The 16,090-nt window shown below is 39.7% G+C and overlaps 1 protein-coding gene across 3 annotated transcripts in view; it reads right to left on the bottom strand.

Moving 5' to 3' along the window:
- Window positions 1–937: 937 nt before the first annotated feature.
- The window catches only part of kif21a (kinesin family member 21A), a 33,574-nt gene continuing 18,421 nt past the window's right edge, over window positions 938–16,090 (bottom strand). Inside the window, exons 16-35 of one of the 3 annotated variants that reach the window (XM_043228055.1) lie at window positions 15,188–15,387; window positions 14,753–14,860; window positions 14,593–14,661; window positions 14,290–14,423; window positions 14,067–14,211; window positions 13,339–13,533; window positions 12,685–12,786; window positions 12,387–12,552; window positions 10,886–10,906; window positions 10,214–10,271; window positions 10,073–10,127; window positions 9,637–9,848; window positions 8,792–8,923; window positions 6,791–6,927; window positions 5,681–5,855; window positions 4,854–5,018; window positions 4,635–4,752; window positions 4,360–4,530; window positions 3,551–3,750; window positions 938–2,741 (exon numbers count right to left, since the gene is read on the bottom strand). In XM_043228055.1, the coding sequence (XP_043083990.1) occupies window positions 2,651–2,741; window positions 3,551–3,750; window positions 4,360–4,530; window positions 4,635–4,752; window positions 4,854–5,018; window positions 5,681–5,855; window positions 6,791–6,927; window positions 8,792–8,923; window positions 9,637–9,848; window positions 10,073–10,127; window positions 10,214–10,271; window positions 10,886–10,906; window positions 12,387–12,552; window positions 12,685–12,786; window positions 13,339–13,533; window positions 14,067–14,211; window positions 14,290–14,423; window positions 14,593–14,661; window positions 14,753–14,860; window positions 15,188–15,387 (2,654 nt within the window). In that variant the 3' untranslated portion in view covers window positions 938–2,650. The remainder of the gene's footprint in view (window positions 2,742–3,550; window positions 3,751–4,359; window positions 4,531–4,634; window positions 4,753–4,853; window positions 5,019–5,680; window positions 5,856–6,790; window positions 6,928–8,791; window positions 8,924–9,636; window positions 9,849–10,072; window positions 10,128–10,213; window positions 10,272–10,885; window positions 10,907–12,386; window positions 12,553–12,684; window positions 12,787–13,338; window positions 13,534–14,066; window positions 14,212–14,289; window positions 14,424–14,592; window positions 14,662–14,752; window positions 14,861–15,187; window positions 15,388–16,090) is intronic. The other 2 variants (XM_043228057.1, XM_043228056.1) reach the window with 2 other exon arrangements.

Below are 16,090 nucleotides of genomic sequence, written 5' to 3'. Positions count from 1 at the left end.
TGCTCTCGTTGGCAGGAGTCAGTCATACAGAACACACAAGATACCTCATGAACATTAGATGTCTTATTTATAAAAAAAAGGAAAAAGAGAAATGCTCAAAAGCATAACATTCCATAAATGTTTACTGATAAGTCTACTTACGGTTACATTAGTCAGTGAAAAATAATCTAGGCCGACTCTACATTATCACGCTAAGTGCATCAGATAAGTACAGGAGCTCTTTATTTAAAATCACCGTGCACAAGAAAATGGTCCTGAGAGCTATATAATAATAGCTTATAATGTAATTTAACATAGGCCGCGTGAGGCTGCGCCAGCAGCAGAGCCTGTAATATCATGCATATTTAACGCTCAGCGCTGCGAGGAAACACCCGCAAGTGTTTGTGTTTGTTTGAAATGACGACGCAAGCTGAAGGGAGTCTCACCAGAAAAGGCTTGAAAGATTTTTTTTTCCTCCTTCATTTTTGTTGCAGCATAAATAGCATGGACCGATATCTCAGTGAGTTTAATCAGCCGTCTGGTGCCATGTCTTTTAAATACATTAAAGTGCACGCATTTAGACCGTTTCTTATTTACCCAAATGGAGGCGTCCCTAAACCTTTTTTGTCTTCCGAACGCTTTTCACCTATTTTTAAGAAGATCCGGAGTTTTTAAAATAAATATTGAATAATTATGTCACGTGTTGCAAACTTCCCAGTTCTCTCTCTCTCTCTCTCTCTCTCTCTCTCTCTCTCTATATATATATATATATATATATATATATATATATATATATATATACACACACACACACACAATCATTGCAAGTTTTCATTTTCTTATAGTAAGTTCTGTGATCTACTTTTATGAAACATTTTGGAGTCGGACAGCTCTTACACCATCCCTTTTAATGAATAATATAATTTCCCGCCGAATGAACACAGCTGCACTTCAAGAGTAGTTTTTGACAGATGACATTTAATTCATTTGACATCTGACATTCAAATCACTATCGGGTCGCCACCGCGTTGCCAACCAAACCTCCAGAGTACATCTCAGACGCCATCGATACAAGGAAGCCAAAGCGTGGCTGGAGAACTAAAAGCATTAAACGACAGCTCACGAAGCGTTCAAGTTCGGTCTTCACGTGTTTATTATGCCGCGGGACGGTCTGACGTGTAAACTAGCACATTTAGTGGAGGTGCGGAGCCGCTCGCTCTCCTCTCGCCGCTCCACACAGCAGATAAAATACATACACGACAGCATCTAGCGCGTTTATCTGAATGCTACGCAGCTTCATGGGACAGAAACACGGAACGAGTGCGAGGAGAGAGACGCTGTGCTGTTACCATCTACGCCGAGAGAGTAAATATAGGTGAGATTAGCAGAGGTGATTTCGCACTTCGGTCACCAGATGATTAAACGATGGCCGCACCGACGCCGAACATGAGCTCACTTAAGGTCAGGGTGATTACAGGTCAGTGAAAAGCAATTAAGAAAAAAGTCAGGGTCATAGTTCAACCTCAAAACATAGTTCATTTTCGATTACCACGATTGAGGATGAGTAAATACCGTCCGGCATAAAGCACGGGTTTCAGTAACATATTGGTCACACACAAAAGTTTTGGTTAAAAAGAGGCGGGAATCTGGGAGCGCTGAGGGAGTTGTACCAATGAATATACGAACGAGTTAATTGTGAATTATATGAATGCACTTCTGAAGGTTTCGACTGTCTTCAGGAAAGATTGAGTGGCGTTTTGTTTATCGGTTTCGATAAAATAATAAAGTAGTATTGGCATGCGCCAAAAGCGCCACCTGCAGTCAGGACGTGGATTCACAGAGGCATTTGTTTGTTGGTTTTAATATAAAACTTGGCGAAACTATTTGTGTCAGTACTTTTTGAAAATTTCCATAAAAAAAAAAAAAAAAAGTACTATAATAACCGTGATCATTTTTGGTCACTATAATCATAGGAAATTTCATACGATTGCATCTCTACTATATAAATCAATCAGCATAAATGCATTCTTAATCAATTTAATGCAGCCTTGGTGAAGTGTATAAAAAACAACAACTAAACTTTGATTAACATTGAAAGATAATTGTGCAATTATTTCGTTTTCTAAGATAAGCACATTATTGGCGTGATGCAAAAAAAAAGGTATTTTTGTAATGTTTTTTCGAAATAGCATTTTGTAATGTTTTGAGGTTAACTATGACCTGGATATGTTATAGTGAGATTCACCCAGTTAGTCTTTAGACTCTCTAATGCTCCATGAACCAGAAGACTGAAGCCAGCTACAGGAGATCCGGTTCCTCTTCCTCAAACGTCCTGCAGAACTCTACGTCAACGCGACTGTTTTCGCTGCCATCTTCTCGATAGCTAGAATTAACCCAGCTCACATGGTTATTGTAAGGACAAAGAGCTTTATTTAGCGCGTGACGTCGACTTCGCCTAATTGTGGGGCGTCACTAAAGACGCGATGAACTCTGGGAAATGTCCAAAGGAGCCATCGTGAGAAGATTTCGATTCGAGCAGATTCTGTCGGGATGCGTGTGGTGGATGTCAACATGGATGTCCATCTTTTATCAGTGGGGTCAAAGTGCAAATGTCTTTGGCAGCTGTGTTACCGCGGTAACACTGCAGTTGCGTTGGCGTTTGAAGGAGTCTTCAGTTACTGACGCCCTCGTCGACCACGTCGGCCACATCTGCGCCGCCATCCAGGCTTCCTCTCGCTCGCCAGATCTTCACCGTGCGGTCACTGCAGGGTGAAGTCAGAGTGAACAAGCGCAACAGAATCGGAAAGTGTAAAAATAGTTCTGATTCTATATTTATGCAACGATCCTGGATCCTAGGAGTGTGCTTTAGTATTTAAGAGGAGGAAACCCCCTCCAGATAATCAATCCTAACTGTAAACATGCAGTAAAACATATATGTAAGTACATATATCAAACTAAAAGACTAAATACTACAATATTTTTAGATTTTTTATATATGTTATAATCACATTTCATAAATCACACACACACACACACACACACATATATAAAAATAAACAAATGTTACATTTAATAGAAATCTTTAAATAATAGTCAATAATAACACTGTCAGACAAACCATTCTTGGTGAAAAATGGATAACAAAGAACCTTTTTTTAACTGAATGAGTGATCATACTGTAGTTTTTCGGTCCACATCAATTTGCAGTAATATTTTGAATTAGTTTTTAGTTTTATATTTTCAGTTTTAATTTCACTTAAAGTTTTTTGGTTGCTTATTTAGGTAAATATTATTATTATTATTTATTTAAATATTTTTGATAGCTTCGGTTTGATATTTTTGTTAAAATGAATAAATACAATATTAAATAAGTAAAATAATAAATTAAATAAATTAACAAATTAAAATTACACGGTCCATTTAATTCAATTCTTGTGCATCAAAATGTTCATGAAGTCTCCTCACGGCAACTGACATTATTTATTACCATGATTTATGCTATAGCTGTTGATAAATGAGGGTTCTCCCGGTCGCAGTCTGATGTGTGTGTGTGTGTGTGTGTTCCACTCACTCTGATGCGGTAAACAGATGGTTGCTGTTGGTGGAGATGCCGTTGATGGGGCTCTCGTGGCCTCGGAGCTCTCCCAGCGGACTCAGGGTGTCCGTGTGCCAGAGTTTGAGAACTCCTCCTCTACAGCCGCTCAGCAGCATGGGAGACGTCGGCACGACGCCCAGAGCACAGACCCAGTCACGATGAGCGTTGGGTACCTGCTGTAGGACAACCAACACGTCAACTCCATGTCAAAATCCTGGACAAACACAAACACAGTTTGAGCCCTGATTGATTCACTTCCTGATGAGGTAATTAGCCTCTTCCCGATCTCATCCTCAGCGCTGGTTAATCAACTGATTGGCTAATTGTCCTTGTGGAAGCTACCGCACTTGCATTATAATGTCGTTAGAGTGGCTCCAAGAAGTATTTGGACAATTAAGCCGCACTTTCAAAATAAATGTGAATTTCCTGTGTACTTATCTTTTTTTTAAACTAAAGACAAAATCGACTGAATCTCCCATGAGATACAAAAATCGAAATTACGGCACATGAAGTAAAAACTATGACAGAAATGGCCCAGAATCAATTATTCCACTTATACTACGACTGCCACACTTCAAGACACGGATCAGGTGATATATTTCAAGGTATCTGCCTGATTTTTGTACTCATTTTGTACTTTCTTAAGCATTTCATCCATTCGCTGTGCGTTTCCCTAACGAAAACCGAACGATCATCAGCCAATCAGATTCAAGCATTCAATGGCCCCAAGTAGTATAATTACCGTTTAATCATGTGTACTGTTGTCGGCGTATAGGTGGCTGTACCTGCAGTAGGTCTTTGCGGGTCAGGTCCCATTTCTTGATGCCGTTGTCTCTGGAGCCGCTAAACAGGCAGTCTCCCTGAACCACCAGGGACTCGATGCCGTCGTAATGGGGCGGCTCAAAGTTATGAGTGGGGCTGATACTGCCCACAGCACCCTCTGTCACATCAAACATCTGCAGAAGCACATTTTATCACATGGTGTGTAATGCGGCCACGAAGTCAAGAGAATTAATTAATTAACGTTTTCAAAATGGCCGATGCAGATAGACGTAAACACCTTAATGTAGTGATCCTTGGAGCCTGTGATAACTAGGTCCTGTCCATTTCCGGTCTGATCGACGGTCAAGCACATGACCGGACCCAGATGTCCCGTCAGTTTCCCCGTGCACACAAATCTGACAGAAAGAGATGGAAAACGGTAAAAGCAAAAGAATTATATATGATGCAGCAAGTTATTTATAGCTCTTATGCGAAATAAAGGATGCTGAACTCATACCTTCTCAGGTCCCACACACGAACGGAGTTGCCTGCGGCAGCGTAGAGAACAGTTCCGGATGGGTTCAGAAAGATCTGGTTGATCTGGTTCTCGCCGGCCGGGATGGTCACGGTGCGGTTCGTGCTGGCTGCACATGTGTCTCCGGTGTTCACCAGACCCGACGATCTGAAGTTAGAAACGCACAATCAATTTAAGGAAGACTTCGTTTTTATGAACACTGCGTCACATTGAAAAGGCTCCGCCCTCTGAAGTTTGAATCCTCAGGAGGTTGCATCCTCAGTGGGATACGTATATGAAGTGTCCTCAACCTAGAATTAGCGAGACGGCCTTTGTGTTGCTATGCCAACAAATGTTGCGCTCTCACACTACTTAAAGGAAAATAATGTATAAATTTGGAAAGTCGTTTGTAAAAATGTACCCTCTTTAACAGACATCCGTCATAGAAAAAAGGAGGAGGATATTAGGGTATTAAATTTAGTTACCAGTTACCGGTTGTTTACGGCAATGCAAAGAATTGTGGGTTATCTCCAGCAGCGTTTGGTTTTTTGGGGGGGGAAGAAAACAAAAATAACAATTTACCCAACTATTTTCTCCCGAGTTACATCTTCTGTTATTTTAGAGAGTATCGCAAGGCTTTTTCCCTACGTGTAAACAACCACACAATGAGTAATTAATAACAAAATTTTCATTTTGGAGTGAACTAACCCTTTAACATGTAATTAAGCGCTCAAAAACACAATACGCATCGGTATTCTGATAACCTTAATTTCGAAGAATGCTTGTAGTTCCTCTGATATACACAGGTTTAGGTTTAGCCAAGAACTCACGTAAGCGTCCGGATGCACTTTGCGGAGTCACGGATGTCCCAGACTTTGATGTAGGAGGTGGAGACTGTGAACACCAAGCTGGAGCTGTAACGCACAGACACCACATTGTTGGGGTGGCCACCTAAAGACATGATCTCCTGTCCCGTGACCAGGTTCCACACCTTACAAGTCCGGTCTGAAAGAAGTAAAAAAGGACAGTTTTTAAAAACTGGTTAGACCAATTATTCTTTCTAAGCAGTACTAAAAATGTAAGGAACTGTAAGGCTTAATCTCATAACTCTTTGCTCCTGGTACCTCTGGAACTGCCCTATTCTGGTTCACTTTCTGCCACTTCGTACAGCTCTAGCATGTCCTCTGTCTCACACGGTGTTCCCCAGGGCTCTGTTCGTGGACCTTGACTCTTCACTATGGCTTTTAACTTCCATTGCTAAACAAACAACTGTTCTCAGCGCACCGTTCTCAAACTCCTACTCCATAGACCTACTTATTGCTGGTCCTTTTCGGTTTTCATACCATTTCTGTGCTGACATTGTTAATATTGCCGGTTTGACTCCATCACTTCTTTCTTCTATTGCTTAACCCACACAACAATAAATAATTCATTCCTAATTCACTCAGAACTTCGCAGGGTTCTCACACACCAATAAACTACTGTATCTCCACAATACTTCTCTTCTATGTGGACTACACAGGCTATCACTCACACATGCAATACAAGGTTCTTCTTATCAAATTCAGGGCCTTCATGGTCTTGCAACCCAAACATTTGTCATTTCATTCATACGCACAACCCACTTTACAAGTATAGGTCCTCGGATACTGGTCTGCTGTTTGTCCAGCAGCACAAACAAAGCACTGTTTGGTGGAAGGACCTTCTGTATCTCTGCCTCCACAATCTGAAATTTCATTCCTCAAAACATCTATGACCTTTCAACATTACATGACTTCAAAAAAAACCCTCGAAACATATTTTTGTTCCATGTTTGACCTGTTTTTTTTCGTGCCATCTTATATTACGTTATGTTATCTATGCTAAGCAACCTGGTTGGATTAGCACAACAAAATCGAACTAGCATGAGATATATAATAAATGTTGAATGGTGTTCTGACCTTTTGATCCGGTGAAGAGGAGGTCATCTGTGGAGTCGACACACAGTACAGCCTTACTGTGACCCTCGGCTATATGAACGCACTGAAGTGATCCACCACGACTGCTCTTCGACACAGGAACAGGGTTGATGACACCTCTGACGCATGTCAAAAAATCAGTGGATTCCTCCATTAAATATTGCGTATCGAGACACTGTCATCTATCCAAACACTGCAGCAAATCATTATTATTTTTTTGATTCTTCAACTGTACATTTATCTTCATCTACATGAATTAGATTATGAAAACAGGCAATAAGAAAGAGTGGCGGTACCATCTCCAAAAGTGTCTATTCCACCAACATTTCTCCAACAGCAAAGCTGCGTCACATGCAGGACGTTTTAACAAAATGCAAAAAAAAAATCTTTCAATAAACTGCAGCCATATCTGGTGTCAGCTAAGCTCAATGCTTTAAGAACAACTAACAATAAAGCAACTTTGTCAGCACGATTTCTAAATAAACAATCAAAGAGAAGATTGTGAAGACAAATCATTTTATGGCACTGTATAATTTTTTTTAAAAAATAGTTTATGAAACGAGCATAATAGGCATGCATGCCAGTGCATGTTGTGCAGAAATTCATCCACGTGCAGGAAGAAAAAACAACAAACAAACAATGCATGTCTGATGCTAAAAAAAATTCAAAATTAAATTGGAGTGAGAGGATTGTAAAATACCTTGTGTGTTTGAAAAAAAAAAAAAAAAAAAAAATCCAAATAAAGTTTAATCATAAACCTAAACAATCTAATTTATAGTCATTCATATATATATATATATATATATATATATATATATATATATATATATATGTGTGTGTGTGTGTGTGTGTGTTTTTTTATTTATTAATTTATTTTTACTTATTTATTTTACTGTGTACATGTTATTACATAATTTGGTGATTTAATAATCACCCTATTTCCTATCGATATTACAATTTTATTTAAAAGCAGTTTAAATGATTATTCCCAATTTCTAAACCAGAACAGATAATGATTAACTTTGCCCCCTTTGGTCCTACAGACTATGATTAACTGAAGCATGAAGACATTATGCCACAAGATGGGACTAACATTAGGCTCCTCCCACAACCACTGAAAACACTTTAAATACATGCACATACTCACAAACACTCACTCACTCACACACACACACACACACACACACACAGAGAAATCTGTTATTCAATTAACATATGAAAAACGTCTAAATGCAAAATTAAAAACCAAAAAACTCCAGATGCAAATAATCAGAGTAGTCAGCATATGTAAGGCAAAAACTTCTTGCGACCTCAGATTTTACTGTATTATGTATGTTCTAGAGAAAATGAATATTATAAATGAACTCGCTCTGCAGGTCAACAGAGAGATTTTAATTTCCGTCTTGTGGTGAAAAACACTGGCCTAGTCACCCCCTTAGAGACATTTCATTTCGCAAGTTGTTTTATACAACTGTTCATTGACTACCATGCGACAAGTTCTGCAGGGCAAAATCTATGACTACTGTACTTTCAAAGCAAAGCCAATGTGGCATTTTGTGGCCACTTTTTATGTGGACTTCTCTTAACACGACTATTGACAATACTCTGAATGAGAAAAATGTCACGTAAATGCCATTTTATGGATTACTGAAAACAATAGTTGGTTCAAATTGGAGTTTCGACCCCCTTCTGAGCTGTACACAAAAAGTGATTAATTCTCATTCTTAATAAAGCCAGTAGTGTGATTACTGCAATGTTAAAGTGCTGTTTTTTGACATGTTAGGGTAAGTGTCAGAGAACATGCTTCTTCAAAATCAGATTTTGTTTTCCTTATCTTATATGCCAAACTTTCTACAAACGTATCCTGTTTGCAGTATACGGTTTCAAAGAAGATCTTGGAAAAAAAAAACAAACCAGGCAGACACGAAAACCTCCAAGAACTGCAGTAGTAACTTTCTGCCACTGGGGGGTGCTAGCTCTTACTGTGTGATCTCTTTGTCTTTGGCCTTGTCAGCCAGGGCTTGTCCCTTGTCATAAGTCTTCCTGGGAGACAGAGGGGATGGTTCCGGGACTCTCTTTTGCCCACCTGCTGGAAGTCTGTTGCCAGAGCTGCTACTTTAAGATCCATTTGCAATGTGAAAGACAGAAACATAAAATAAAACACAAGTACTAAAAAAAAAAGAGACACAAACATAAAATGGGCAGCGTGCATAATAAAAGACACAGATAACCCAATATTGCCCTTTCTTGAAAAGTAAAAATGCTGAGGTGGGTCTAACAGTTACTGATGCAAAAATGATACAACATATCTGCCTCAACTGGTAAACACACTCTCAACAAATATCCACAACCAGCAAACGGATTTTAAAAATAACTACTACTTCTGACAAACCGATATTTTTTAAATATCCGCAACTTCTAAAAAAACACCTATTTAAAAAAACATCTGCGACTCTAGAATCCAGTAGTGTAAAGTTCTTCCCGCTAGATAAGTAGTCTTACTATGCTATTGTACCAAGAGAACTAAAAGTGATAGTAAAATAGTTTTTATCATCAGTACCAAACAAAGCTTTGTCGTATAGTGTTGTTAGCCATATTGCTATAGAACACATAGTATAGCAATGAAATAACGTGGCAGTGAATAACGCTCCATATACAATGTTATCTGTATTAACAACTACTGTAAACTGAAAGTGACCAGATGAGATCAGCATTTAGTGAGTAAAAAACATAAAACAGGTGTAGTAAGTTCGTGCAAGACGTGAGGTTGAGCAGTTAGTAAGCGCTCAGCTTTTAGTCAGCAAGGTTTACAATTACTATATACTTACATATTACCCATTCTAGAGGACAAGCCAGCAGTAGGGAGCATGTAGTCCCGATCTCTGACTGTATTTCCAGCTGACTCCAGGTCTCCAGCTCCCTCAGAGGTCTCAGCCATTGGGTGTAGAGGGACGGAGAAGTCTCTTGTTGGTGTGTCAGGGCCAGAGTCAAAATTGTTTACATAGAGTAACTCCATCTGAGTAGTGGTCCTTCTTCGGGCCTTTGCAGTTATTCCAAAACAAATAGTTGTGGTTAGTTAAGTAAGGAACAAGGATTGGTTGTCATTTAAAACTTTCATCCCAAGTTATTAGGTTCAATCTAACTGAGATTAGGGTTCTTGATAAAGCTCAGATTGATCCTATTTTATGGATCACCCTTTGAATAGTGCACCTTACATCTCTTGCTTACCTATCTTTACCTAAATTAAGGTAATTTCTCCCATACCTTAGTCCTAGATTTAGTCTCGCCACATAACTTCATGAGGTCTGAGGCCAGGGTGCTGAATTATGGGAAAAGATATTGACTTAAGTTTGCTCATTCGATGAATCAAAGTAACAAACATTTGTCTTTAGCAGATTAACTTACTTTCCTTCTACCGCAGGACTTGGGGTCGACTCGTCGCTACTACTGTCATCGCCATTTTCTAACAAGGAAAAATAAATAAAAGAGTGTATATTAAAAGAAGCACAAATGGACCTGTAATTTACATCAAAAGAATTCCTTGGTAGGACTTTCAAAATTCTTAAATATAGGCAAATTCACGTCAACGCTGTTATCTGTGATGTTGAAAAGAGGCATTTGAGAGTGTGGTAGTAACAAAAAAAAAAGCAACTGAGGATAAATTAAGCACAGCGCTACCATGCTAGCTTCTTTAGTTGTTGTAAAACACTGATCCAAACCGGTTTCTGATATCAGCTGTGACCAGAAAGAGGCTAGTTAGAGCAAAAAAGTTGTGGAGAAGAAGAATGAGGGAGCACAAATGGTAAATCATTCAAAAAGGAGGGAAATAATTAGTCATACATGGTCTGGAAGAGACGTTTGTTTTCCTGCTGCCAGACTTTGATGTTTGCTAATGCTAATAAGTAGCATGTTGCTAGCTGGGGATTGATGTTTTAATCTGGTAAGAACCGGTAGAGGAGGTGTGGACAGATGAACAGAAGCCTCATGCACCTGCGGACAGGACTGCTAGCCTGTGGTTAGTCCGAAGAGGTAGACCCATGCACTCATTACAGAGAGAGTGTGGCTACTGGTACTCACCCATGGGCATGTTACCTAGTTCTGTTTCAAAATGGCAGGGGGAACAGAAAAAAGGCAACAAAATCAAACACACATTCCCCTGGATCAAAACAAAAGCAAATGTAACACAAAGAAATGAACTTGTATGGTATGATGGGATTCATGGATAACCCTAATCCTGTACCACCTTTACCGATAACAATCTGTAACAATTTGTTACTGTGGTTTTGTTTTTGTTTAAGGCTTGGGGTCTGATCCTGCTTATAGAGGTACATGTCCTGCAGAGTTTAGCTCCAACCCCAATAAAACATTTGACAGAGGTAATAAAGGTCCTCAGGACCACAGTTAGAAACTTTCAGACTGGTGTGTTTGTGCGTGTTTTAGCCTTAATCTGCAGAATATTAGTCCTCCAGGAGCAGGATTGGTCACTGATAATTTAAAAACCGAACTCTGTACAGAACATAGGTCTTCAATCCTGCTGTTGGGGACCCACTGTCCTGCAGAGTTCAGCTCCAAACACACCTGAATCAGCTAATCAAGGCCACCTCAAACTAAACCACAAACTAAACACAATATAGAGTTCAGTGTTGTAAGTCCAGACTCAGACCTGAGTAAGTTGAGTGGAAGTCAAGACCATTGAGAAGGTTCGAGTCAAGACTGACTCCAAATGCTCCCAAAAATAGCAAGACATCGGCTTACAAAACTGATGACTAGTCAACACATCAACTTTTGGCCTAATCGACTAGTTGATGCAACTCTTAGAAGTAGCCAATACCGTTCCTTGGAGGGCTAACTTCCCGTAGACACCACTTCCAAACCTGCTAAAGTGCACATGCCTGTTATTTTTAAGCAATCCTGAAGACCTTGATTAACTAGTTCAGGTATTTGTTTTTTAACATTTATTTTTGGTGTTTTCTGCCTTTATTACAATAGGCAATATAACAGTGTAGACGAGACAGAAAGTGAGATGGGTAGGATCAGGAAAAGTCCTTGAGCCTGGAATCAAACTCGGGACGCCCATAATGCAACAGCATCACATGTCAATACACTACCCCACTAGTCTACAGGCATCAATGGTTCAGGTATGTCTGTCTAGGATTAGAGGTGCAGGATAGAAGCCTTCCAGGTACAACGTTAGCTATTCCTGCTCTAGAGTTTACAGATGCATTTGTGAGTTTTTGCAAAAAAAAAAAAAAGGGTTTTTTTTTTGGATTGGCAAAATTGTTGACTATTACCGCTTTTCTACTGAGTCTTGGCCAGGGTTAGTTTTCCAATGACTAATGACTGATCAAGACCAGCAACATTTCAGGCTGGTTTGGAAACAGAATTTGGGCAAATATTTTTTGTGTGGAGATAAGCACAGCCCACTTTCAGATTTGGCACTGGCACCAGGCTTGGAAAAGCAGAATCTGAGCATTCTGGCATGCTAGCAGGGCTGAGCATTACAGTCGAGGTCTCTGAGTAATTCATAGGGCCTGGTGTTAAGGGGCTATAGGCCAAGCTCCACGAAGAGTGCCCCTACCTTGCAGAGCATTCCCCAACAGTGCATCCAGTTCCGGGTTAAACTCTGCCTTCTCTTTCAGCATGTGGAAGAGCAGCTGGTTTTGGGTTGCGCTGTTGATCTCTGTTTGCTTGAGACGCCCTTCCAACACCTTTATCTGAGATTCCTTCTGAGCAGCCTGCAAACCCTGCAAGGACACATTCAGGACGAATGACAAATGTGCTAATGCTTGAAGAATGAACAAAACTCTATGAGAAAGGATCTTTTCACTTCATAGCCTTGAACAAAGAAGATCAAGCAGGGTTTTGTGACTAGATACCTTGTTGATGGCCATGGACATAAAATGATCCAGTAGGAATCGAGCTTCAGCCAGAGTGCAGGAACCAACCACAGCTGAGACATCAACAGCATCACCCTCCTCCTACATCAGTCAAACACCATTTAGACTACTTCAGTGGTTTGATTTAGGTCAGTTTCATTTCAAACGTGGCACAGATTGGATACAAACCTACAAATGTGTTATCAAGAAAAAAACAACACATGAATATCAATATTTCATGCACCGTATGTGAAAATAAATCTGATATGTGTTCAATTTAGTGCATTTGCTGTTGCCATATTTCAGGTAGACGCTTTCATGGAATTTCCACAGAAAAAAAATGACGATGGTAGTTTTGATTAATAATTAGGCTAGCTTTGTTTCCAGGTCAGAATGTCTACCTTTGGTTCAATTTAAAGAATATAGATTTAAGTTGTTTTTATTGATTAAAATCAATAATTTGATTATTCAGTTAAACGACTAAAACATAACATAAGTTAATTTCAGTCTTAAAGTCACTGAAATCATTCAGAATCACAGTTTTCATCATAGTTTAATATACATGGTGCTAGTGTTCTGGGAGTAGGGGTAATGAACACTACACAGTGATCCTGTCAATCAGAAAGAAACTCAAGCAGCTTTAGTCCAGCTCACCTTGGCTTCCTCCATCTGCATGATGTTGGCCTGGCAGTCAGAGATGCTGTCGTTGATGTAGTCGATGTTGGCCAGCAGAGACTCCAGCTCCTCATTCAGAGATTGAACGTCTTTTTCCACCTCTGGTTCTTCTGCCAGCAGTCTCTCCCGCTTTCTGCCGATCTTATCCCGCCGGCGCGTCAGCTCTTCCCGTTGCTGTGAAAGGGATTTCAAATGACGAGAAGCTAGACGACTTTGTCCGCAGCCCTACTTTTAATTTTTATTTTCGAGAAACGCAAATAATGGCTAATGCATTAAAACAGGTGATGGAGATTTAGAAGACGGAGACGACGAATTGTTGAATAGCGAGAAAAGTGTTTATTACGTTTGAAATATAAACATTTATCTTACAAAAACACATGGATTTGCTACAGGAGGCCTTTATTTACTCCCAGAGCCATGTGAGGAATGTTTTATTACATTTGCACACACTTTATTTTATTTTTTGGACTGTTAAAGCGAAACACCCTCCTACTGCAACGTCAGAGCTTAGAAGTGCGTACCATTTTAAATATAACTCCGATTACATTCGACTGAAAGAAGAAAGTCATATACACGTAGAATATCTCAAGGCTGAGTAAAACACAACCTGATTTTAATTTTTGATTGAACTAACCTTTTAATGGCAAAGTAATTGTGTAAAGTTTGGATGAATTTTCCCTTTAAGCAGGTAAAAGGTTGATTCATACCTTTAGAAGACGATTCATGTCAGTCTCCATGTTGGAAATGGTCATGCGCTGCATGATAATATCTGAGATACGGCGTTCCAGACTCTGCCATTTCCCACGAGCAATTCGGGTAGAGTACACGCCGACTGGCCTGCGATGGTACAGTCTAAAGCAAACAGTTGTCCGTCACTGCCGAACGAGGTCATCTCAAGTACACACGTTACATGAGGCCTGTGTAATGTACCTGGCTCCGTTAGCTGCTCCCGAGGCTAAGTATGAGCGACCTGCAGGCGGTCTGTGAGAAAGGTCCTGGATCGTCTCTGGCTTTCGCGTGACCTTTCCTGATATGGGTCGCACCTGTCTCCTCAGAGCGGTCACCTGAGGGACACAGTACAGGGAAATTTGGGAAAGGGCGGTTTAGCATTTTCTAACTTGCCGAAATGAACCAAAAAATGATATAAAATAAAGAATATATATATATATATATATATATATATATATATATTAAAAGCTTCGGAGGTGCAGTAAAGGCAGGGTAATATTTCACCTCCTCAGTCTTCCTGCGCAGGATAAGTTCCTGTTGTCTCTTCTGAGCTTCAAGCAGTTTTAGCTGATGCTGTACAGGAGAGTAACACACAGCACACTGAATGAATTTCACTTTCAATTGGCTCTTTCGTGCTGCATTAGTGTCATCTCCCATCATGCACCTCCTGTTTGCGCTGGTCCTTCTTAAGTGTGGCGATCTCTCGGTTCCTGCGGGACTCGGCCATCCTGCTCTTCTCCTGCTGCTCCTTCATCTGCTTCATCAGACGCACCTGACAACAGGCCCCATAGCAACAGTCAGCTCATTTCAAAACTGGATTAGCTGCAGGACTACAAATAAATTAAACAGATCACAGAGTGAGCTTGTTTACAAAAGCTACCATACTACTTATATAATACATAAAGAGAACGGTAAAATGGTATGAAATTCAATTAAATTGATAACTGGCACATCTTCTATTTCTAAAAGATGTTGACTAGTACAGACATCTGGTGACCACTAGAAGGCGCTATTGATAATCAAATTTTTTATGTTGTAATGGTGATTCAGCATGTTTCAGCGATTCAGTGCACAGCCATGTCTCCATGGTGACTCTCACTTTGGTTTTCTTCATTTCTGCCAGATCCAGCTGTAGTTTCTTCAGTTGTTTCTCGTACTGCGACTGGTTCTTCAGCAGACGAGCGTGCTCCTTTTGAGCCGCCTGCAGTTTCTGGAGCTCTTTGTTCATGACACTGAGTTTCTTCTCATACTCCGCTTTTATCCGTTTGGTCTTGTCCTCAGAGCATGACTCCGCGGAGCCTGAAACAAAATAAATTGCCGCGAAATCAAACAACACGAACATGCCACAGAAAAACAAAAAACTAAAAAAAAAAACACGCAAACAATAAAAAACAAAAACAAAATATATCATAACAAAACGTAACGCAACAAAACAAACAAAACGTGTTATAAGAACAAAACAAAGTGCAACAAAACAAAAACCAAGAAAACAAAAAGAAAAAAAAAACGTTACACAACAAAAACGTAACATCGAAAACGATATAAAAAAACAAATGAACAAAGACAAAAAACAAAGCAGAATTTATCTTTTATCAGTCTAGACTCTAAACATTATGAGTACTGAATGTGTGCCTTAAATGATAAAATAATAATTTATTTAATTTATTAAAAGTCGTCACAAAATGTACCCTAATGTTTATCAATGCTTCTGGCCATACTATGAATGATTCATTATTGTATGCCCAAAGAAACGCTTTGAAATCAAAGTTGACTATATTTATTTTGTTAGCGCTCGTTGCTATTTTTTGTGGTCAATCCCCAAATAAAAATAAACGAATTGCCTTCGCAATCTTCAATCCGAATCTAAAAATGCTCCTCCCTCTCTAAAACGACAGCTCGTCTCTGAGCGTGCCATCGTTGACCACGCCCCTCCAACCGTTAGTGTTCATTTCCGAACGAAACGACGTCCAATCGATTCGCAGTAGAAAATACAAGCCACGCC

Source organism: Puntigrus tetrazona, chromosome 25 (genome assembly GCF_018831695.1).
Source record: "Puntigrus tetrazona isolate hp1 chromosome 25, ASM1883169v1, whole genome shotgun sequence".
NCBI lineage: Eukaryota > Metazoa > Chordata > Actinopteri > Cypriniformes > Cyprinidae > Puntigrus > Puntigrus tetrazona.
Note: the sequence above shows the minus strand (reverse complement) of the source record. Positions and strands in the feature narration are given on the sequence as shown.